Below are 25,477 nucleotides of genomic sequence, written 5' to 3' on the forward strand. Positions count from 1 at the left end.
GGAACCCCATTGTTTTAGCAGGCTTTCAAATCGATGTTCAGTATTGATCTAGACGTTTTATTTTGTTTTTGTTTTTTCCTGGGAGGCGTGAGAGAATGATGGCTGGGTACACCATAGGCGTGTCTTTATCAGCCGGAAGTTCAAACAAGTGGTATATTTTGCGGTCTTTTAAAATAGCCTGATACTGTGAATGTACATCGTCATCAGCTCGAACAGCCCGTTTGGGGAAATTAGCCTGAAATTTGACGCATGTGCACTTTGCATCATTACTCTGCTTAGCTCGCAGTTTGTAAGTGGATTTCCCCGTGCAAAATCTCCTATATCAACGTATGTACAATACTACAACCAGGGAGGTGAGCAGTACAGCATATTCTCTCCAAAGAGATCAATAATGCTACTCTTTCTTCTGTCCAGTGAGACATCTTATGAAAATATGAAATTAACGATTTGCAGAGTTTAAACGAGTCGTAAGAATCTTCAGCTTAGGTAAAGTGGACCTGAGGAAGAAGTACAAACAAGGATGAAACAGCCGCCATGCATGGTATGGAGTTCTAAGAAGATGTCAAGAACAGTAGGCCTAGTACGCACATGTGATCCTTGAATACACTGTGCGTGTATGCAGCATGTATGCTGTCACTAGCTTGTACATGAGCTTTCCAATAATTCCCCACAGCCAGCTGGCTAACTGGAAGCATGGAGGGATCGAGAAAATTTCGGGCTGATGGAGAGGCACCCAAAATAGCACGTTAGTTCACGAATTAGCGCGCTAATTCACGAACTAGCCAAAGATTTCTTGGGATATTTTCCCGACCAAATAGCGCGCTGTTTGCGTCTTCACTGCACAAATAGTGGACTAATTTGACTTCGGGAAATTTTCCCAACCGCAAAATAGTGCACTATTTTGAAAACTCGGGCTGATGAAGACACACCTCATGTGTGGATGAGATGGGTCACTGTGGAGTGAGATGGGTTTCTGGGGAGTGAGACTCACGCCATACATTCGTAGGCATGACTACCGCGTGAGACTTGGTACAATGTTGTAGGTCTGATCAAGGAGGTTCGAGAAATGGAGTCACAACAGTCTTATTCGCTTTGATCCCATGCTCGAAGCCGCCACTCAAAAATATTTGAAGTATGTGTCAAACTGGATCTGCCGCTCAGATGCAAAGACAATTTACTCGTGTCTCATTGCATAATCACCAGCCACTTTCCAAGGAAGTATATGTCTTTGTGATGGTAATTACTTTTCGCTATCCCTACTTACAAACGATGGGCGATAGACAATGGTAAAGGCACGGGGGTGCGCAAATAGAAATTGCTCAAATATTGCTGAAATAGATATCAAAATTACTCAACTGTACGTGTCTGTACGCTAATCTGACATATTAATTTATAAAGAACTATACTTGGAGATGATACCATATTAGTTTCATTTGGCGGAAATAAGGAGAAAAGTGATAAAACCGGCTTTCCATGAGGGTAATATTCCAAACACTTTCACAAAATACAGCTCAGATTTACACTTTTGCACATATTTTCGAAAGGAATTGACTTTTGTTTTATATGCTTTATCATTAGGTAAAATTTCATTGCATTTGATATATATAAACGAGCAGCATATACCCGATATCATGTTAGCGTTAAAAATGAATCTTCAGATTGCTCAGAAAGATGGCGGCTTCAAGCAGCAAACATCAAAGGCACAAATGCACCTGTGGAATTCTTTTGTCCATCCATAGAAAACTGACAGCTGATTGAATAATTATAGCCAGTTGTAACTCCATCTCTTGAACCTCTTTGGTCTGATACTGCAAATTGTGCATTAAAGATCCAAATACAAGCATGCACATATATTGGCATCTATGGAATTTATGCTATTTACATTGAGTATCTATGGAGCTAAGATGCAACTTTCAATTTGTCAAATGTTATCAAGTATAGTACATCACCCTCATTCTTCATGAAGTCATAGGCAGAGTAGATGGTTCAGTGATTCATCAGTGTATGACTCAATCACAAACGTGTTCCCACGACCTTAATATTTAAACTCAGCAGTTGCACTCAGAGTGGTGTATCCCTCACACCCTCATATTCGTTGGTACCATCTACACTGTACTTGTATCCACCTTTTCTGCCACAAAGAAAGGATTACATTATTTTTGGGCTGTTCTGAAGGCAACTTTGATATTTCCTCTATGATGAAATCAGTAGAGACAATTCACAGTGCTGCGATGATACCAAATATGGATTTTTCTGAAGTCTCTCATGTCAGGTTTGATTGGCTGCACAAGAAGGGATTGCCTCGGGTCCCAAAATTTGATTCTGCCTTTACTAAGTCAATAAGAATTGATGAAAGAATCTAGATATGTCTATAATGAAGAAGGGAGGATAAAGGAATGAATAAAAAAAGAAATGAATAAATCAATATTTTTTTTTCAAGTTGTTGCTTACCTATGGAAGAGAGTAATGGGAGAACTACTGATATGTTATTAACCCACTGAGGACGAGCTGCCTGTGATGTATTTGAACACACATTTCCTAGAAACACCTGCAGAGTATACTCGCGCATACTCGTACATATTGTTGATGTCTGGTTTTTCCAATTGAGGAATGCATATTTACAATTACTGTCCCTCTTCCCCTGCCCCAGTGCAAAATATTTTGATAATACTATATTTAATATCAGCCTTGATAGTATGATGTATTGTGAGCTAAATGAAATACCACAGTAGCTTGTGTTGAAAGTATTACATTTAATGGTGTCTATTACGGTGTTAACCACATTCATTTCCAAAGTGTGCATTAGTGCATTAACGACCAGGGTGGTCCAAAAGGGTTGGAGCATGTCACTGCAACCTGCTCAAATTCTTCAAAGTGCAACATCCTCATGAATTGGCTATCTGCTCAACCTGTAATCAAACGTGTAAAAACAGACATAGATATCTGCAAATCTTGAGAAACATCAAACTACCTATTGATATTTATGTGCAAAACATGAGACTGAACATTGAATGTACACATAAGCAGCACAGTGGGAAATCAGTCACGAAATATTGTAAGCCCTCGTGATGTTCACTCCATGCACATACAATTTCCACAATATTCTCATATTCAGAGCTTGCAACATGTTCAAATTTCAAGTTGTGGACCACGTTGGTATTAAGTACTGTGATCAATAACACTTTTGTGATCATACCAATACCATCCGTGTGGATCAGTCTCTCAAGTGAAATGGCAAGCAAGTGGCCAGTGTACCATTCGTCTGATTAAAAACAAAACTAAACTAAACAAACAGATCTATTGGCAGCCACTTTATGTCTGTCATATACCAGTAGTATTCATAAAAGTATAGTGCTATCAAGATGTGTCTATGATGATATTGACTGGTAAATGCTTCGACATGTGATAACTACATCCCCTTTCAGGCAATCACAAATATCAGATGATGCTAGTGCTCAGTTGTCAAAAGCTATTACAAATTTATCTAATATCTAATCATGATGTCAATCTTTTCTCAAAATCTCTCTTCTCCCTCTTCCCGCCCCCACCACCACCACCCAATAGTTTTCTGGCCGATTGTGAAGGATAAACTGACGGCTCATGAAAACCAGCGCTACACGGCTCTCAAGCACATTACCACTGATGCCGGGCGGGGCCGGGCGTGGCTTCGAAGCACCCTCAACGAACACTCCCTGGAGAGATACATGCACATGATCCTGGGTGGATCGGAAATCTTAAAGTAGGTGAAAAGTCAACTAAATCTGTATTCCAGATTATCATTCTCATGAAGATTATGATGAAATGCTCTCATAACTCTACCTTTTTATGTTGATATGATCACTGGTATCAGATGATATTGAGATGGATCTCTTCTGGTAACATGACGTTTGCTCCTGCAGCCAGTGCTCCCATCTTTTCTCCAAGGACTTCGGGTTAGGGCTGTGATAGGGTTTTAGATTAACATTGTAGTTTGATGTAAGGATTAGGATTAGGGTTAGGGTAGAAATTATGTTTGGCTTAGAATGCAGTTATCTGTAGTATGGGAGTGATTGTCGCAGCAATTGTCATGGAACCATATTATATGATATCAGTAAAGATTATTTAGTTCACTGGGAAATGAATTGAGTCCATTCAGTCTTTGCAGAGTAAGTTGGCAGCAGATTTGCAAAAAGAAGAAACAGGCAACAATATGCAAGTTGCAAAGCTGTTAAATTTTTATTATTTTTATTATTATTCTTTCTTTTTTTTAAATCCAAGTGTATATCAATAGCACTTTAAGCAAGTCTCACATTTACTAGTACCCCTTTCCAGTTTTAAAGTTTTTAACTGAATGCACATTATGTACTACCAGTATAAACAAGTCAATTTTCTGCCTCATGAAATTGAAGCACTATCTTTCTGTTGTTACTTGTATCGTAAATATGGTGCATGCTATATGGAGCCCGCTGAGAAACAGATTATGGAATTGAACAAAATTACATTCTGATGCTTACTGCAGTTCGTAGCATCACACATCTGTGTCATGTACACCAATGCAGTCCCTCCTCTGCGCCTCTGGGTGTGTACACACTTAGTGGCTGTGAGATATTGGGGATGTTGATGTGTCACAATACATTTGAAAAGATACGGCCCAGAAAGGCAGAATTATTGAGTTCATTGTCAACTGGGAATAGGGACTTGCCACAAGTATTCAATTCATTTGTGAGCCTAAAATAAGAACACATCATTGTACGATGCATAATGCTGACAGAACATTTGTGTTGCTCGTGCAGCTTGATTTGCATTTTGATTGACTGATTCCGGAGACCCACTGCTTGTGTTGTTCAGTTTACAGCTTGCTCCTGGCATTTTCTGAGTACTCAAGTTAGTCTCATCATTGATATTTCCTCTGACCTGCTTTCAGCGGCACCTGATGAATGCAACGTGTGATGAATATCAAATGAAATGGAAGGGGAAAATAAAGTCAATGAATGCGTACTGGCAAAGCTCGAATACCAGTAGTCCCCACAGATGCATTCTGTTTTTGTTTAAGTATGGCATGCTTTACTCAAATGTCCCAGAACAAGATTGCAAAGACTGGGTAGAAACTTGGCATGGGATGGCATTTCCTTTGCAAAGTATGAATTAACATTTTTTGGTACAATTTGTGTTTACTCAAAGTTTGGCCTCAATAAGTCATGAATGCAAACATTGCGACATATTAAAGAAGGAAGGAAGCTCTTAATTTTGATAAAGGGGAATTTTAGCTATTAGCTGCACACTGGTATGCCAACAATAATGTCAGTCGTGATGGATTTATACATCATTGCAAGTCAAACCTTCCTTTGCTTTGTACCAACAAGTACAAAATGAGGTTCAATAAAGACAGTGATTTTGATGATGACAGCAATGACAATAATAAAGGTAATAGGTTTATTTGAATTTCAAGTTTAATTTTCTTTTATTCGTATAAAATATAAGTGCTTTTTATTCCTCCGCCACGAAGTGGTGCCGGAGGCATTATGTTTTCGGGTTGTCCGTCCGTCCGTCCGTCCGTCCGTCCTTCCGTCCGTCCGTAATAAATTTTGTGGACAAGGTAACTATCAAAACCTGTTGAGGTATCCTAATGAAACTTGGCATGTATGTGTATTAGGGGGTGAAGTTGTGCCTATCAACTTTTGGGTGCACATGCTCAAGGTCAAAGGTCAAAAGGTCAAGGTCAAATACATAAAATTTCACTATTTCCACCATATCTATTGAATGCCTGAAGATATTTTCTTGAAACTTAGTGTATACATGTATTACCCAATTAAGATTCTCTGGTGAAAGTTTGCGTCATGAGGTCAAAGGTCAAAGGTCAAAAGGTCAGGGTCAAATACATGAAATTTCACTATTTTCGCCATATCTATTGAATGCCTGAAGATATTTTCTTGAAACTTAGTGTATACATGTATTACCCAATTAAGATTCTCTGGTGAAAGTTTGGGTCATGAGGTCAAAGGTCAAAGGTCAAAAGGTCAAGTAAAAATATCAAAACTTTTTTTTTTCTCCGTGCCTTGGAAAATTGTTCAAGGTATCTTCATGGAACATAGTATATACATGTACTGACTGGAAGTGATTATCTAGAGAATGTAGAGTTCATGGGGTCAAAGGTCAGGGGTCAAAGGTCAAGTGCAACACTTCAAAATTTTACTATTTCCCTCATATTTATGCAATGCCAGCAGGGTTATTATTTTTTTACACTTGGTGTATGCATGTGTAACCTAATAGAAATTCTCTGGAAAGTTTTTTTTTTCTTCTTTTTTAGCCTCAAAGGTCAAAAGGTCAAAGATCAGGTGAAAGTGCTGAACTAACTTTTTCCTCCATATCTCGAAGCGGCTCAAGTTATCTTGAAACTTAGTACATATTATGCATGTTCTACCTGAAAGTGATTATCTTATGAATTTTAGGGTCAAGGGCCAGATGAAAATGGTAACAATTTACTATTCAATTCAGAAATTGCACTTTTTCTCCACACCTGTACCTTGAAAATTACTCAATGCCTAAATGTATGAATGGGTCAAAGTCAAGTTAAAGTCCTTAAATCCCTAGATACATGCTCTCCTATTCATCCAATTAAACCTAGGTCAAGGAAGGTGAATATTCAACACGTTTGTGACAAACTTGTCATTTCAATATTTTGCCAATTTTGTGAAAATGTAATCACACATTGTCCACATGTACTATCTAGACCTATTGGGAAAATCATGCATTATGGCGGAGGCATACCAGTCGCCAAAGCGACATTTCTAGTTGTATTTAGATCTGATGCTTTTGTTTACACAAGCAAGTTAGTCATAGAACCTATAAGCATTTACATGTAGATTATTCATGTATGCATAAACTCATTTGGTTGTTTGTGGGGTTTTTTAGGATACAAATTTCCAGCAAAGGAGTCATCACCCCCCCCCCCCCCCGTGTAAATTTCATTTTTAAGTTGATAGGAGTTTTCACAAGACAATAGGCAGTATAGACCATTACATGAGGACTTCTGTAGTAGAGCACATTTATAATAGTGATCACTGCTGTTTGTGAAATATGTACTTGGCACTTCACTGCCATATGGTGGGAGGATACATGAGCCTGGCACAGTGAGATACAGCCATATGAAAATGAAGAGTTTTATCCAGAAAGCTTTTGCTTGGAAAAGATGTCTAAAAGTTTAACACTTTAGGTGCGGTCAGACTGGCAAAAGATCGCGAAGTTTAAGATCGCGATCTTTAAGATCTCGAAGTTTTGCCAGTGTGACCGCAAACTTCCTGCGAAACTTCTCGCGAAACTTCTCGATCTGTTTGCGGGCGGTGTCTCGGAAGCGCGAGGCCATTGTCATGTACAGATGTGTATTGTTACATCACAATCACTAGCCATCAGACAGCGCACTCTTTCTTGCGCGCGTACGAATGGCCCAAACTTTGCGATCTTAAACTTCTCAATCTTTTGCCAGTCTGACCGCGCCTTTTGTGTGCGTTGAGTGCCGATTGGCCTTGAAAACTTCAGAGTGTTGAACACACGATCCAAAGTCCCTGGTATAGAAAAGAGTTGATGTGGATTGAGGATTCCTTACCATGCAGCTGAGTGACTGAATGTTACTTGGAGGGAAGATAATTCAACATGTTCCCCCCCCCCCCCCCCACAGGCAGTACTACGAGCCATGGGCCTTCCTATTGGATGAGGAGCGTTCAACGATGCTACCGACAATGGCACGAGGCCTTGGCTCTATTCTCTTCGCCATCAACATTGACAACCCGGAACTCAACGGTGCTAAACAGGTACTGGTAATACGAGTGCTGTATGAGTGCTACAAATAAAATCAGTGGATGATGTGGGTGTTGGTGCAAAGCAGTGAAGGAATTTGTGTTTCTCTAACGGTGTTGCTAATAAAACTTGTCATGTTATTTGTGATGTTGCTGTACGTGGGTGGCATTTTATTCTTAGGTTGTTGTTCATTCTATTCGTCTGTCCATCGAAAATTGATTCCTCGAAACATGATTGCAAAAGAATGTGGCATAATGACTATCATAGGGAATGCATTGGTGTGACTGTATGTAAACCAAACACTGGGCACTGTCTGGGGTTATGAGGTCAAAGGTCACAGGGTAAGGCCCTGGTTTCTTCATGAGACCTGAAACCATGTAATGATTGGATCCCTGGTGGTAGATTACACAGGAGGCCTAGCAGTTCTGACTGACTTCATCCATCAATTTGCCAGATGATTTTTCCAGCAGTTTGGCTGTGTCTACAGCACCTGTTGAATGGGAATTCTCTGAATTGTATAGTTCCAGCTATATGTGCATCTTTTTTCTTTTAACTCTTTATGTGCCATGGTGGAAACCCCCTGTGTGCCACGTTATTCTGAGACAGGAAGGTAGTCATGCTCTGAGAAAGAATTCTGTTTTTCCAAATTTCTGTTAAGATGGGCATAATAGTATAGGCAAAGTTAAAGAGGAATTATATGCCAAGCTTTGTTTCGATATAAATTGTATGACGAATCTATTTTAAATTTTTCTTTTGAATGACCAGTTGCTACATTACTGTAAAGGCATGACTTTTGCTACATTACTGTAAAGGCATGACTTTTGCTACATTACTGTAAAGGCATGACTTTTGCTACATTACTGTAAAGGCATGACTTTTGCTCGTAAAACCGTGACAAAAACTTAGAATGTACAAGCAAATCTAGTTGGGAACGCCGCTTGATAGTCAATCACCACATAGAATGCAAGCCGTATATGAGAGGAACAAAAGCACGAGAGACGCTTTCATTGTGCTGCGGGATTAGCGGTGATTTATCGATCGGTTTTGGCGGCTTTGTTTGTTGAGCAGAATATGCGAAGTTGGCACGCCGTCGACCGAGTCAGACGTGCGAACGTGGCACATAAAGAGTTAAGAAAAATGTGTTATAAAAGTTCCTCATACGTGTGCTGTAGTGCCTTCCTCTGAGCTATGCACCCTGTATATAGTATCTTGATACATGGACGCTGTATGTAAGGTTGTAAACAATGCACACAAACACACTTAAATATACACATTATTGATTTGATTAATTACATAACTATTCTAATGTACTCGTAGTTTGTGAATTTACTTATAAGTATCAAGTAAATTTACACAAGACAGAATCATACATACCAGGTACCCACATGTTAGCAAGTTCATGTGCTACATATTTCACACCTGTCTACAGTCGACAAAAGTAATGACAGGTGCAACAAAGGGACCTAACATCATACATGTATATGACTTTGGAGACACTTTGAGGTCATTAACCAACTTTTTCATATTTACATATATTAACTATCCATTGTTCAGATAGACGTCACACTTTGTGCATCACAGAAGTATGTCAGGGAGGTGAATAGTCCAATTGATTTACTCTGACCTAGTCATCTTTTGTGAGCCCTGTCATCCACAAACTTGCCCAGGTTTGTGATGTCATAAACTGTTTCAAAGTTTATGTGAGTCATGAGCCTGAGAACATTTTATGTACATGGGTATTGAGGGAGTTTCGTGCTGTAGATTTAGAAAGTTGACTGTCTTTGCAACTGCACAAAGCAAATAAGCTTGGAAACAGATACATTTCATCTACATTATACTTGTACGTCCAAGAATTGTGTTTGATTAAGATTTATGATATTGATGCGCTTACTGCCAGGCTTGCCTTATATAATTATGAATGGAATTCGCATAGCCCTACATGTAGTCATCTTCCTACTCAAAATTTTAATGTCTTTGTGAATTTCTTAAATGAGTTTAGTATATACATGTAGTCTCTTCATAGTGATGATACTCATTTTTATTATTGTCACTGTCATTTCTCTAGGGTACAAAGTTCTTGGTTTGTTGTTCATAGTACAGGTGACAAGAAGTTATAAAGCATTAACATCTCCCCCCCCCCCTTGTAATATCTTGTGTCATTCATCACATGAGAATGTAGATAAACATTGTGAACAATTACATGGCCAACCGCCCACTGTATTTTATGCCCATTTTGATCAATGGGGGGAAATCATCCCATCTCTTGGTTTATGGAGCCATAAATTGAATTTGTCATAAAGGTGCTCGTGACATCAAATGCCATCAGCCTTTGATTTCATGCTGCAGAGCTGCCAGTCAGTCAAACAACTTCGCATATTTTTGTGTATCAAAACAAATCTGAGCAGACACAAACTAGCCCTGCCTGTTTGGCGGTGAAACCTTGGCAATCGAGACAATATGAAATAATAGTCTTGTCCGTTGATTGTTTGGTTTTCCTCTATTTTCTGACAAGATGGCTGGATAGGTCATACCTACCTGCACTACAGTTAAAGTGCTGGTTTTCCGAGGGGTCTAGTTGTACAGTGTTGTATGTACTTGGGGCAGAATACTTCACCGTAGTTGTGACTGTCACACATGAGACTTCCATTGCCCCCCCCCCCCCCCCTTGGTCCCATCCAAGGGACAGAGTGTTTCACCTCTCCTAGAGGGGACGGTATGATGGCACGGCACACAACATTGCTCAGTTGGACTCACTTGGATTCAACCTCGCAACAGACCCCAAGCATCTCAATTGCCAGGCATATATGCTATGAACTATCAAGCATCTTACCTCTCATCCCTGAGTTGGCATTTACCCATATGTTTTGATGCATCTGTTTTAAAAAACAAATTAAGTTTATTTCACAGTGCAGTGCTACCAGTGCAAACAAGATGCAAACAATAATGTTATCAAAAATATGACAATATATCAGTTGAAAGTGCTTCATAAAATTGTTACATCTTGCCCCAATGGGCAAGTTTAGCATTAATTCTAGAAAAGTCTCCCGTAATCTGAATTGTTTGGAGGCATTTTCAGCTATGTGTAAATAACTAATGGCTGACAGTTTAACATAAGTTACAATCCCTTTTTATAAACTTTGGCCACTTAATGTAAATCCGAGGATTTATTAAAGGGGATGGCTAGTAACTGATCAGTGAGAATCAGTGGGAATGCTGGGGGATGATTGTTTCAATTCTTGTGGGATTCATTTAAGAGTACATTATATATCTATTGTTGTGTGAAAATTAGTAATGTGCAGTTTAATGCCCTGTCACTGTGCAGACATCGCATGCTAACCTGGAGACATTAAACTGCACATTACTTGAATATGAGACCATTCTGAAGCAAATGATTTTCACAGAACAATAGATATATAATGTACTCTTAAATAAATCCCAAAAGGATGGGAACAATCATTCCCCAGCATTCCCACTGATCAGTTACTAGCCATCCTCTTTAAAGTAATATCAAAGTGGACTTGTGTGTCACATAGAATGTGTTTCACTTTATTTCATACAAAATAGTGTTTATTAGAAGTATAATTCTTTTTTTTTTTAATTAGTTATTGGTTTGAGTAAAGAGGCTTTCCTTTGTAGTACAATGTAATGAAATTTCATAGATTTTTTTCCTTTTTTTTTTCTTTGTTTCTCATTGAACTTGTGATTTCTGAAATAAAGCAGCCTTACAGCATGTTTCCGTACCCAAATTATAGTTTTATTCTCACTCTGGGTGTCTTTCGTTGGCTTGAGTTTATCAGTTGTAACAAGTAGACTTTGTACTCCAAATAATCCCTTGCTGTTTGTCTTATTTGTCAAATGATAGCCATTCTCAGTTTAGTTATGACTTAACTACACCACCTCCCAGGGAACCCATATTCATACACACACAACACAGACACACAGACAGACACACACACACATGCACACTTGCACACACGTGCATTACTTGTCTACCGTACAAGAGTATGCAAGCCTTGTCCATGTCAAGCACATACAGGTGTAAACAATATGGGATTGTTACCACTGGACATTCCTGTTGCCAACATAGCCCTGTGAAGACACAAAACATTTATACCAAAACTCATTGAAGAAATGTTTAAAATTTCCATCGCAAAGCCTATGGATCGTTCAGACACATATCTCGACCAATTAAAAAAAAAAAACACATTGTATAGGTGCACAGTATGTTGCTTCAAACTTCTCTACCATTTTCATTGATATTGATTGCATGCTATCTTTTACATCACTTTACGTACACTGTAGGAAGAAATGGTGCAGAATATAGGGGGTGATTTGATGGCTGCGTGAATTTCACATTTCCCAAAACAAGCCAAATCATACACTAGTATTGGTCCTAAGTTTTGTCACAGAAAAATGCAATCTTATGAGTGAACCTTACGTAATATTTTGTCTTTTTGTCATGAATATTGATTTATTGTGACATCATGGTAAGTTAGCATTTTGTGTTTTTCATGGGTTAGTTAAAAAAAAAACAACTCATTTTTATATCAGTGTTTTGTACTTCTCACATTGATTTACACTAATTACAATAGACCAAGGGAATACCCAGTTATTTAAATGAAGTTTTATGTAGATATTCCCACTTTGTGCAAGACGGGCTTCCATTCATTTGTATTCTGGGGATAATTTAAACACAGCTGATTTGCGCAAAAATCATGAGATGCTAGAACACTGCTCACTTGATAATGGGGAATTGCTTTAATAGTATGAACCTAACTCTAAAGTTAACAACATTCACTGTCTGTAGCAAAAAACAAACAAACAAAAGTTTATATGTTATTTTCACTGCATAATCACTACTACATGTACAACCTACTCAGGTCATTTGGTGTTGGTTTTTTTTCAGCCTTGTTGCACCCTCAAATTACCATCACATCTTAAATATACAATGTATACATGTATCTCAGTGTATACAGTGTCAAAGGCGCAATGGTGTGATGTGAAATATTCTATATAAAGTCAGGTATGATTTTGCAAAACAAAGTACATGCAAGCAGTATAAAAGATGTTTTCCAACTGTACAATATGCATACTTTGCACAAAGATTCTTTTGATGCACTGTAATTTCGTTTCAAAGTGGAGTGTGCATCATAATACTCCAGTATATGAAAATAATGATAGTAATTTAGTAATAATAATTTCTCCAAGCATTATTTCTCTCATTACACTTTTGAATATGATACCTGTATCCCAATTAAATTTGAATAACTAGAAGTGTTAAATAAACTTTTTTTACACTTTTCTGCCATGCTATTCTCACAACATCAAACAGTTCAAATATCTAAGGGACGGTTTCGAAGGCAATCTGAATCATACATTTAGTTGTTTTATATGCTTTGCAAACAGCAACGACATCTGCCCAGTCAGTCATGTCTATGGACCATTGAGGTATTCAGTGGCTATATTGTGTGATGTAGATAAAATACAGCATCGGTTGGATGTTCCTCCTGTTGTAAATTGTTTGATTTGATAATAGCCATCCGTACGCTTCACTGTGAGAAAAATTTGGAGTGATTGTAAACATATCTACCCAATATTTGAACTGCTCTCAGTGCGAAACACCGCTTGGAATGTGAACGCTGAGAGGTTGTGGTGACTTAGATTTCAAGAGAAGTACTGGTGTTTGTGTTTGTATCTCTTTATTCCCAGTTTTGCCTGGTTAAAAAAAAAATAATGGGAGTATTATTAACTGCTTTGCTTAACTGGGATAGATATGTTCTCTTTTCTTCCTTTTTCTATTGTGAGCACCTTATGATAGATCTGCACACATTATTGATAATGTCCATCTTTACATGATATTACACTTGTGCCATTTTCTGCATTTCAACATGAGGTTTGCAGTGATTAAGTCACATTGATTTTCAGAACAAAGTGTGGACTTTGTTGTAGGCATACTATCCTACACAGAGTACAAATAACAAAAATTATTTCCAACTTACAGTGGAAACAAAAAGACAAACAACTCTTCTCCTTCTTTCTTTCTTTTTTTTTTTTTTGAGGGGGTTGTGAATTCAGTGGATTGTATTGACAACTAAATGGTTAACATCTGAAAATGAAAGAAATTGAGAAACAATGCATTATGTAGTGTTGCTGATGTCTTTTCTGTGCACTTATTCTGAGTTATGATAAGTAGTAACATCCTTTGGTCCTTTGCATTCACTTTGAATAGAAGACATGCATGTAGTGTTTGGAACAGATATTAGGTGATAGAGTCCAATAGGTTAGAAGCTGTAAAGTGGTCACCTGTTAGGAAAGGTCATGTCATATTTTATGTTTTCTTTTGGTGGCAGACACATACAGATTTTACTCTACAATGTTATTTATATATTGCCTTTAAGATTTGGCATGTCATTGTAAAGTCTATGAGTTTGTTTGTTTGGTTGTTGTTCTTATTATTGCTTTGTTGTTGTTGTTTTTTTGCAATATTTAAATATTTACTTCATTTTATGTATTATCTTTCAAACCTTGCAGCCATCTGCCCTCACATCATTCTCATCATTCATCCAAGCCCCAGAGACAGTGCAGGCTGAACATCTCCAAGACCAGGACCCTGAGCCTGTCATTCTAGCCTCGACAACTTCACATGGTAGCTCTCTCTCCTTTCCTTCTTCTTATCTCTTCTTCTTATTATTATTATTTTTCTTCTTATTCTTATTCTTCTTCTTCATCATCTTTTCCTTCCTTCTTTACATGTAATTCTATTTCTTCCTCTTTTTTCTTCTTCCTCTGTTTCCTTCTTGCCTTATTTTTTTTTGTTTCTTTGCTTTCTTTGCTTTATATTGCCTTTTATTTTTCATTTCTTTTCTATCTGATATTTCTCTCTCTCTTCTGAATGATAAATTCTTCCCAATTTTGAGTGTTTTTCATCACATCCTCTTAGTTCCTCATAGTTCTTCATAGTTCCTTTACTTTTACAGTGGTGAATTAAATGACAATTAGTTCCTTGGACTAGGTGATACACTTATAGTGTGCATGTACGTAGGTCCAAAAGGCTTGTCAGTGTCATTGTTAAAGTTAGAAGGTGCTTGAGTTGTTGGTTTTATGTTTGCCTATTCATTCAAATGATATCTATACTTGAAGTACATGTGTGCATGCGCATAACTCTGTCATGGATTCCATCGTGGACACTCTACTTTTTTTTGCAGGGCATAAAGAAAAAAAGAAGAAGAAAGGCAAAAAGAAGGCAGCTGTATCTATTGTCTCCTTCAATGATGCCGAGGGATCCTCCACCACTTCAGTACTCTCCAGTTCGCCGGCTCTTAAGATCAATCTTGGCGAAACGGGCCGCAATGAGTCCGTAGACTCCTACGACAGTTTACAGGAGTTTGCTCCGAGTAGTGAGATTGGGAGACTCAGCGAGGCGGCTGGTGGCTTTAGCAATGGACAATTACCACTGGTGGGAGATGAAATGACTAGTCTAGAACCGACAGACTCTGTGCAGCCGGGGGTTGAAAGACACGAAGCCCTCAGTGCATCAAACTCTTGGGCATCACATTCAGAGGAACTATCTCCAGATGCCAGGAGCGGTGCACTAGGAGCAAATGGTGTCCATATAGGTAGAGATTCCTCCTCGGCCTCGGAGGATCTACCGGTGTCCTTCCCGGCAACCACACCCCCTTCCACGCCCCAGGAAGTGTCCCTCTTGGACCAGTATGAGCGAATACGCAACTCAATGAAGAACCACGAGATGGAGATCACTCGCCAGCAGATGGCTCTCGTCAACGGCATGGACACGCCCAACGCAGCCAACTCGGACCCGCCCATCCAATCGCGGGAACTCTACTCCGCCTTCCCCGCCAAGACTCCTCCATCCACTCCCCTGGAGACCTCCACCCTGGCCCAGTACGAGCGGCTGAGGAACTCGGTGGACGCCACCGAAGTCAGCGACCAGCTCCGGCAGGACATTACCATCTCCACGCCAGAGGGGACGACAACGAGGAGCATCTACGACACCTACGGCGCCGCCGCCACAAGGGAGTCGATGTCGAACGGGGACGATGCGGAGATCAATGTAGAGGAGGCAGCGATGTCGACGACCAAGAGGGAGAGTTTGGAGTCTGGTGATAGGATGAGTCCAGCCCTGAGCAGAGGGAGCTTTCATCTCCTGGGAGAGGAGTCAGACGAAGCGATGTTTCCTGTTGCCCAAGGTTAGTGTCACAACGACTTCCTGGAAAGGGAATGACCCTCGAATGTTAATGTCATTAGTTTATGCCTCAGCTCCATAATGTCTTTTGCATTTCAGTACTGAAAACACACACAAGCAGAAATCAGAGGCCTGTCATGTCAAACATCATATGTCTTTATTGCCTCGAAGATACAAAAAAGCAAAATTGAATAAATTTAGGTCTAATCAAATCAAATTCATTCACATATTAGATCAGATCAAATAAGGCCTTTGCTGTTCTTTTGTATACAGGTGGCATGACTGATCTTGCGGGTTTTCAATTGTGAATGTGTTTCATTGTGCATTTCATCTCAAACATTTTTCACACACAGAATGAAATGCTTTTTGTTAATATCATGATATCTTTGTTGTTAAAAGAAAAACCAATGAACTCAAAACCAAATCAAATCAAATTAAATTCTAAACAGAAATTTTAAAAAGGTCTTTCTTTTGCATCATGTTTTGTATAGATGGGAGTATTGATATAATAGTAGCTTTTCAAGTGTGAATGTTAGAGCACTTGAGTTCAAGCTTTGCTGGGCAGCTGGATAGTCAGTAGATTGTCGGTACAATTTGTAGGAAAAAAAAAAAGAAACCCCTGAATTTCTGTCTCCTCACTTTTATTCCAGAGTTTAAAGTCAATGAAGTACTTGATTGATGGAGAAAAGATCTGCATAGTAAACAGAGAGCGTCTTAAACAAGGCGGTCTGTTTGTTTGATTTATTTATTTTATTTTATTTTTTTTACAAAGAGCATGTCAATGTCTGATGTGATGTTAATTTTATCTCAGACTTTCAGACCATGTCTGAAAGAGTTGAAGTACGTTCTTGTAAAAAAAAAGTCAAGTTAGCAAAAAAACAAAAAAAAAACAACAAAACAGTAAACCAATTTCCTTGTCTGTCTGGCAAGCTGTACATAGCTCTCACGAATATGTCTGCCCGACTTTGTGCAGGAATGCCACAGGATATAACTTGTTTTCACCTAAAGTATTAAGCTTTGGCATACCTCAGTTTCCAGTAAGATGTTTGTGCCATTTGTACTATTATAATCAATCATCTGTGTCCTTTTTCCTAAATTAGCGCATTCTATGTTTTTGAAATCAGAAATGCTGTTTGTGTCTTTTGTGAAATGTCATTTAGCATGGGCAATATGTGCAATTGCCCAATATTTGACTCAACAATATATTATATATATATATATATATATATATATATATATATATATATATATATATATATATATATATATATATATATATATATATATATATATATATACATACATATATACATATATTTTAGTTTTGGGTTTGTTTTTCCTTCGCAATGTGTTGTTTTTGCTAAGCATCGGTGTTTTCCTTTTTTTTTCTCAGCATGTGGGACAAAAAAATTTGGCAGCTCTGTTCATTTCAACACTCATCACTATAGAATAGGTCCCATTGTGTGTCAAGAGTATTTTGGCTGCTTGTCAAGAATCACTCAGATTTTACGTCATACCGACTAGACTTCATCATGATGACTCAGAAGAAGACAAATAAACAAACAAGTACAGAACTGTTTTCATATAACTGCACAAATTGTTGCCATGACATTGATATAAGCATGAGCGTCTTGCTTTATGTGGTAGTTAAATGTTTTGGGTTATTTTTTACTCTTTCTTTCTTTACCATTTGTTTTTATCAATCATATTCCATGTAATAAGAGACAAAGAAAAGAAAAAAGCCAATGGATGAGTTAAAGGCATTGTTTACCATTTGCAGATGAAACAGAAACCCTGCTTTAGTGCTTCAAAATACATGTAGTTCAAAAGTGTGAATAAGGGATAGAAACAACCAATGTAAAAATTTGAGTCCGTATAATCAAAGTTGAAGTATTGTTAAATTTACAAAATGCAAACAATAGTTACGATGAAATTGTTTCGCGACTAAACCGTCTACAGTTATGGTTAAGTAAGAAAAATGGTGATATCTCCTTACATTTTTGGCTTTATTGTGAATTCTTATATTGTAGGATGTTTTGTGACACAACTGACTTACACATATGCATCAAATATAATTGAACATTTTTTAAATCACTGCTGCAAATGGTAAACAATACCTTTAAAGTATACAATCCACAAAGGGCAGACAGCATGTAATCACTTCCCCCTTCAAGAGTGAAGAGATTGACATGTTATACAGCTGTACAAGTCTAGTAGGCTTGGTGAACTGTAGAAAGGGAGGAAATGGAGTAACAAGTCTAATTGACTTTTGGGACTGTTCCAAGGATTTTGCATGTCACTTTACAGTCGCCGTTAACTGTCTTGTAATCGATGATGAGCTTGATACACCCCACAAGAACTCGTGCCAAGATTTAAGTCATAGGCCAATGTGTGAACCCCTTTGATATCTTGGCTTTAAAAGTTGTTTGTTTATTTGTATTTCCATTTCAGTAGCTTTTTTTTTTTCAGTTTTATTTTGTTGCTAACCTGCTCACAGTATTTACTGCTGTCTAGTGTAAGTAGAGAAGGTTGTTTGGATATTGAGGGTATGGGTTACTCTTTTGATAGTGAAGATTCTATGGAAGTCAGTCCCAAGCCAGGTTTTACAAAGATTGGATATCTCGAGTATTATCAGTCATTCCTGGACGGCATTCACATATTGACAGACCATCTTTACAGATGTTTAACCCATTGAACACAAGTCCCGAGAATTCTCAGGCAGGCGTCTATGGGAAACTTGTGTTATATCAATAAATCAGTCCTTCCTCAACAGGTTAATGATACACTGCACCCTTTAATAGATCATTCTGAGATGATTTTTAGAAGGGTACATGTGTAAGTCAGGCACTACTTGCTATTCTTGGACATCTGGAGAAATTGCATATATGCATGATGTCACAAAGCTCATGTTGAAATCTTGACCCAAAGTCTTGTGGAAATAAAAAAAAAGGGGGGGGGGGTCATTTTCCACAGCTAGATCAGTATGGAGACACAACCCCTGCTTTATGTCATATTGATTTTCATAGTCGTATTTCGTGTGCTTTAATATCTTTGTTTGCGGACGATCTTCATTCTGATATGCTGATTTTCTTTAACTCTCAGTATTTAGTGTGCACACAATGGCAGTAAAATGATTTTTGTGCTGCCATCTGAAATTTATATGTGGTTCCATTTTCTAGCAATCTTTTTGATTCTATTTCACACTAGATGAGATCCAGTCCAATGACTCCAGTGTGCTAGCGTTTGGAGCAGAAACTGAGAATGCTACCATGGGACTGGTCCTGGCCCAAAAGGGACTCACTGAGAGGTTGGTAACTTGCTGTTAAAAAATGTAAAGCTGTTTAAAACTGCTTCAATCCAATAATGTATATTGTATCCCTCATGTAAAGTTTCTTGCCATATGATTATACAGAGCACGAAAATGGTGTAGTTTTACTAGCTAGCTACGAGCAGCTGGATGCGGTGCAATGAGTTACGAGATAGCGTGATATAGTACTTTTGGGAATCCACGATCTGCACCCAATCATGATCCTGTGATTAATATCTAAATTTCTCACATTAGAATGTACGCAGTGCGCGTAGTAATAGCGATACTAGAGCAGCGACAGTGGCTAGCTAGCTAGCGCAGTGCAGATCTTACCGACGGCATTACAGAAATGTGTGGTGCGACGGCATGTGTGTGTAGTGTGATCAATGCAGTTCAGCTCAATTGACAAAGTGACTGCTTCAAGTAATGGAGAAATTTCGTAAAGTGCAGCAGAAGTACAATATATCAGGTACTGTTTAGGAATAAACTAAAACCGATTTTGAAGATGATCTGGGTAACAAAGCCGCTTTAGGCCTACTTCTAGTCCTGGACCTCCTCGATCTTTCGGAGTTCTACACGCTGTAGTGTAGCTCGTGCGTAGGAATCGACAACGGTTTACATGGTGGCCTTATAGACCGATTCAATTTCGATGACCTATTCACCTACCGCCGCTAGCGGCGCTATAACGGCCGCCATAACTGGGGGCCAACGGGGGCTTCCAGCGAGCTAGCTACCCAGCGAGTTGCACTTGCAGCTCAACAGCATAGCGTACCCGTCGCGCATAGTTAGCCGGGCCTGGCCGCTGCGCCGCGCTAATATTGTGATTGTTTACTCACTGTGGGAAATGTCGTTCAGCGGCTTTTAATGCTTTTCTTTTGGACAAATTGAGTGATTCAGACATATTGATCTACAATGAAAGCTTCAGAGGAAGGATCAGGAAAAGATATTGTGCAGTTGTTGGGTGCACAAATAACAGGAAAAAAAAAAACAATGGAAATGGAAGCTTCACGGCAGTGTGTGCAATTCAGACACCACTGACGCATGATAAATTATACAATTAGAGACAATTAAGTGAAATACAACGGTATAAAAAATGCATAGATATCGAAACAAACTATGCCTACTAGATTCTCTATTTGATTAGGCTTTCACTGCATATTCGTAAAATATGTTGTTCATTTTAGAAGACAAGTTCAGATCAAAGATTTTGATAATTCACCGATTTATTATTTTTTTTAATGCTTTTGTGCACTACTTGCCAAAGTTAGAATACACTTCCTGGCTATACTATATTATTATGCCACACATTTTACAGCCTACACTACAGCTAAATAAATGTTTCAAGATGCGTTTAATTCTTATAGGGGCCTATTGATTTCACTTCTTCAATGTTCAGCACTGAATTGACCATATTCAATTTTGGCCTGAAACTCTGAATTTGATTTTTGATAAAGTGATACTTTTAAATATTAAACCATGGATGGTGGCAAACATCCGTTTCATAATCATAGTATTAAGAAAGTATGATTTGAAAATCTCTTTTGCAGATCTTAGGCGTTAGGGTGATGTTATGCAAGGTTACTTAGACCCAAGTAGTTTTGGCTGTTGACATCAGGCAACGTAATTTAAGTTTATACGGCTTAGAAACGCCTAGATTTGTATTCCTTTTGGTTTACTTAGTTAGGCTTGCCTGAAGTTATCGACAACCGAAAATGATATAGGATGTAGGGTTCTAGAAGTCAATAGGTCTAGATCTAGTCTGGACTCTTGCCTAGAATTCTAGACAAGATCTAACGTAGATCTAGACAGATTCTACCCCGCTGGCCCGAGACTCCCGAGTAAAGGCAAAAGCCTAAAAAGGTTCTAGTTAACTGATAGGTTGCAATTTATAGCGCCATCTCTAGCTCAAGGTTCTTATTCATTACATGTATTTGTATTTAATTATACCAGTTAACTTCTCAACAGTCTATGCTTACTAGCAAGACGTCTGCCTGCGCCTAGCCATAGTTCTCCCCAGCGGTTTTTATTCTCTTACACAAATGTGAATATATGGGGCTTACACGCGAGTAACCAAGTCATCGCCAAAGAAATAAAGTCTACAAACACTCACGGATCGTACCGATATTTACCTTGAAATTCAAGTTTTGGCTACAGCCGTATGTCATCTACCCATTTGCTCATAGTCGGTAGAAGTTGTTTAAATTTTTTGTTTTTTTTAATTAGCTAGCGAAAAAAAAAAATGTAGACTCTAGTTGTCACAAATCCAGATGCGTCGATCGCTGCCAGCGCCAGAGATAGCTAGCTGGCCGGCTGGCGCCGGGTGGTAAAAGCACTGGCTGCCGCTGGCACCCTTGCCACGCACGCAGGGCGCTTGCCGACCCGGCCTGGATGGCCCCCAGTTATGGCGTCGCCATAAGAGGGCGCACTTCCATGAACAGTCACTTGAATCGGTCTATACATACAGCGCAGCGGTGTCGTTCACTTCGCGCTGCACGCACTGCTGCTGCACTGCCACGGCATAGATTTAACGTTAAGCCTGCACATTTCCAAAAGGGAACCTTGTCATCACTCTAGTAAATTGCTTGAGAGGGATATAAAACAAATATCGACTGCTTTCTTTTGGGCCATGGTAAAACTATTTGCCCTCAACAGTGCCATGTCCCTCGACTTCGTCTCGGGACATAGCACTGTTGAGAAATCACCTCGGTTCAAATAGTTTAACCATCTCCCTCTGTAGCAGTCAATATTTGTTCATTACAAGCCAGTAGAGTAAAATTGAGCCAAAAGGGGTTTGAGTTTTCAAACCTAGGAGAATCTTTCAAGAGGCAAAAATTAAGCTTTTTTAAATACTACGTGTAATTCACAACGACTGGTCAAGAATTGTTTTCTGAAAAATCGTGAAATTTCACAATGTCAAAACTTCCTTATTTCTTATGCAGTTTTGTTCATTTTTGCACTGTTCTGTGGGGATTTTTTTTCTCTCTTTACAAAATTCTGGAGTGGATTTCTTCTTTAAGGAAAAGAAAAACAGGTGTAAGTGAGAGATACGATGCAATACAATGCAAGTTTGTTTGGCTGGCCTGTAATGAGAGCAACAAAACAGGTCTGCATTGTAGACTGTGACCCATTATTATTTGAACAGAAAGTGAAACGAAGCTTAGTGAAGACATAATTGGGTACAACTTCGAGAGGTTCTTTCAAACCCACTGCAATTAATATAGTCCTATCATCCTACATTATCTTGTAATGTTGCTAATAACCTCATGTGCAGTTCTAAACTACATGCAATGGCATCAATAGTAGAGGGCACACACATATATGTATGAAGCAGTTATTATCCCCATTCTTTGGCAGCTCTCTGGGGGAGCTGAGCAGGACGGAAGAAACCGAGAGTCTGACAGCACAATACCAGTCGATGTCATCAGGTAAAACTTTGACACTATCATTTATTACAATTCTTTGTGTGCCCATGCACCCCGCTATAAATTTCCGAGCTATTTGGTTGCATAGACATTTGGCAGATTTTCCTATGAAACCCTTAACCCGTTGAGGACGGGTTGATTTTGCTACAACACGCATTTCACATAAATAGACACTTGCTCGAGTATATTCGGGACTCATCCTCAATAGGTTAACATAGAAATGTAAGTTAGATATACCGCTCAGACAGATCAGTGTCATGGCCCTAAACTGATATCATGTTGATACAAAAGAGATCGCACGAATTGTGTAATCCCTGTTCTCTTGGCATTCACTTTTAGAACATCTACGCCAAAGAAAGCATAGTAACAGAATAACTCATGGTGTTCTTGCGTGCCCATGGGACAGTAGTAATTTTATGATATGAATTTTTTACCTCCACTCAGCACAGATGTCCCAAAACTAGAATGCCAGTTAATAGAGTCATCCAGCCCATGTAGTCCCTGTTGTGTCATAATGGCCTGTATTGAAGAACTGGTAGATCATCTTCTCCTTCTCTTTCTTTTCCATCTCCTTCCTTCCTTCCTCTTCCTACTCGTCCTCCTTTTCCTCCTTCTCTGCCTTCCCTCCTCCTTTCTTTCTTTTCTTTCCCATCTTTCTCCTTTCCACCACCTCCTCCTCCTTTTTCTTCTCCTCCTTTTTCTTCTCTAGGGGTTATGAAACAAATAACACTATGGTATAGCAAGTTACAGCAGATTGCGTGGACTCATTGTGGGTTAGAGGATGAATTTGAATAAGGATACCATACTTTTGTAAAATAACAACTTCATCACGAACAATTTATCATACAATGTATTTTCATCTGAGTCAACTGGCATACAGGTGTATTTTCCTGGAACAGATCATTTGAGCATGGGCAGATAATGAGCTACTGAATATAAGTGTGGTAAAATATGGGTTAATTAGGATGTACATGCTATGATAGAAATGAAATGGACAAAGAGTTCTACTGTTTAAGTGGTATGTTCTATTATATACCTCATATATAGAATCCTCTCATCTGATTGGTTAAAAGGGGCATCATGAAAATAGCTGTGCCCCATTGTTGATCAAAATGACGTCATGATTTACTGTGCCCGGGGCACAGTTGATTAACTGTGCCCTGTAACATGTTAAAGAGGTTTGGAGACAGTCGCAACCCCGTACACATAGATCGCTCATATGTACGCACCAATATGATACGACTGCCGCGCATTCGATCAGCGTGCTGTAAAAGAGACTAGCGGTCAATGTGCCCTGTAAATAATATGGAGACAGTCGCAACCCCGTACACTGTGTACACATAGATGATCACTTTATGTACGCACCAATGATACGACCGCGCCGCCGCGCTGTCGATCAGCATTGATTACGAGTGCTGTAAAAGAGGCTAGAATCTATATTTTTGGTATCTATATTTCAGAATCTATATTTTCGGTATATAAAACAAATAATGACTGCTTGATATTCGGGGCACAGTTAAAATTACGTAGGCCTTCGGTGATGTGAAAACCATAACCATGCCCTCAGCTTCGCTTCGGGCATAGTTACGGTTTTCACATCACCTTGGACCCATAATTTTAACTGTGCCCCTCATAGCAGTCATTATTTGTATACTGCTCTCTATGTCTTCTGATAGCTTAGCAGACATATAGAGTGTCATCTGTGTAGTGTGTAGTTTATAATGATCCCAGCTGGAATCATATGATTGCTATATCAAGTTACAGCCCTGAGACAAGGAAATGCTGCCCAAACATCTTTATGTATAGTAATATACCATCAAGGGATGATACAGGCGTGTATTGTGTATAGACTCAATTTGGGATGTATCCCTACTCACTGTCTGCTACAGATGACCTCAGACAAGCCCTCCTGGCTGCCATGAATCGTAGCGATGATCTCCTGGAGAAAAACAGGTGAGTTGCAATGCTGTCTTCCAGCCATAAAATCATGGAGTCTGTCCATGGCATACTGCAAACAGCATATCATTTCTTAAGCACAAGATCAACAAGTATCAGGACTTCTTAGAAATTTTTTTCCAGAGTGGTTAACTTTCCTTCAAAAACCGAAGCAACATGATGAGACATAAAGCATAAACCTGGTTATCAAGAAGCGAAGTTATATTTTTTTTTCCCAGCTTGGAGACAATATACATTTAATTCATGTTCAAGGGGCAATATTTTGAAGTGCTGTCCATACATCTGTATTTCACATATATCACTCAACTTGCAAGGTTTGCATAACTTGCGAGATCAATATGCCATATACAGTATCATTAATCACTCAGTGTATTATATTCTACTCTTTGTGAGCCCTGGCCCATATGTCATTCCTTTACATTTTGATTATATGTACATGTATTGATACATTGTCTGTTCAACTATGCTATACTGCAATTTTGTATGTATGGCCAAATATTAAAGTAATATGATAATGATAAAATTTCTCTGTCTGACCAGGCAGGTTTCTACATATTGATATATGTAACTGTTTGTCTGGTTTATATTCTCGTTGACAGTTCAAATGATGATGATAATTGTCATCATCATTTCAAGTGTCATCATTGTTATCATCATATGTTGACTTTGCAATAGTATTAGCATTATTGTCTTTAGCTTTCTTTTATCATTATATCATTCTCATGATTGCCAACATTTTCTCCTATTTGGACAGTAACATTAAGTGTGTACAAGTTCAGGCTTGATAATGTATTCAGATGTTACATGATATTGATA

At 38.7% G+C, this 25,477-nt stretch overlaps 1 protein-coding gene across 1 annotated transcript in view; it reads left to right on the forward strand.

The window, feature by feature from the left end:
- LOC140232295 (sorting nexin-29-like) overlaps positions 1-25,477 on the forward strand; it is a 54,761-nt gene that overhangs the window by 17,418 nt on the left and 11,866 nt on the right. Inside the window, exons 3-9 of the mRNA XM_072312425.1 lie at positions 3,565-3,739; positions 7,655-7,787; positions 14,305-14,419; positions 14,979-15,980; positions 19,184-19,283; positions 22,638-22,708; positions 24,595-24,658. Of these exons, the coding sequence (XP_072168526.1) occupies positions 3,565-3,739; positions 7,655-7,787; positions 14,305-14,419; positions 14,979-15,980; positions 19,184-19,283; positions 22,638-22,708; positions 24,595-24,658 (1,660 nt within the window). The remainder of the gene's footprint in view (positions 1-3,564; positions 3,740-7,654; positions 7,788-14,304; positions 14,420-14,978; positions 15,981-19,183; positions 19,284-22,637; positions 22,709-24,594; positions 24,659-25,477) is intronic.

Source organism: Diadema setosum, chromosome 8 (assembly GCF_964275005.1).
Source record: "Diadema setosum chromosome 8, eeDiaSeto1, whole genome shotgun sequence".
Lineage (NCBI taxonomy): Eukaryota > Metazoa > Echinodermata > Echinoidea > Diadematoida > Diadematidae > Diadema > Diadema setosum.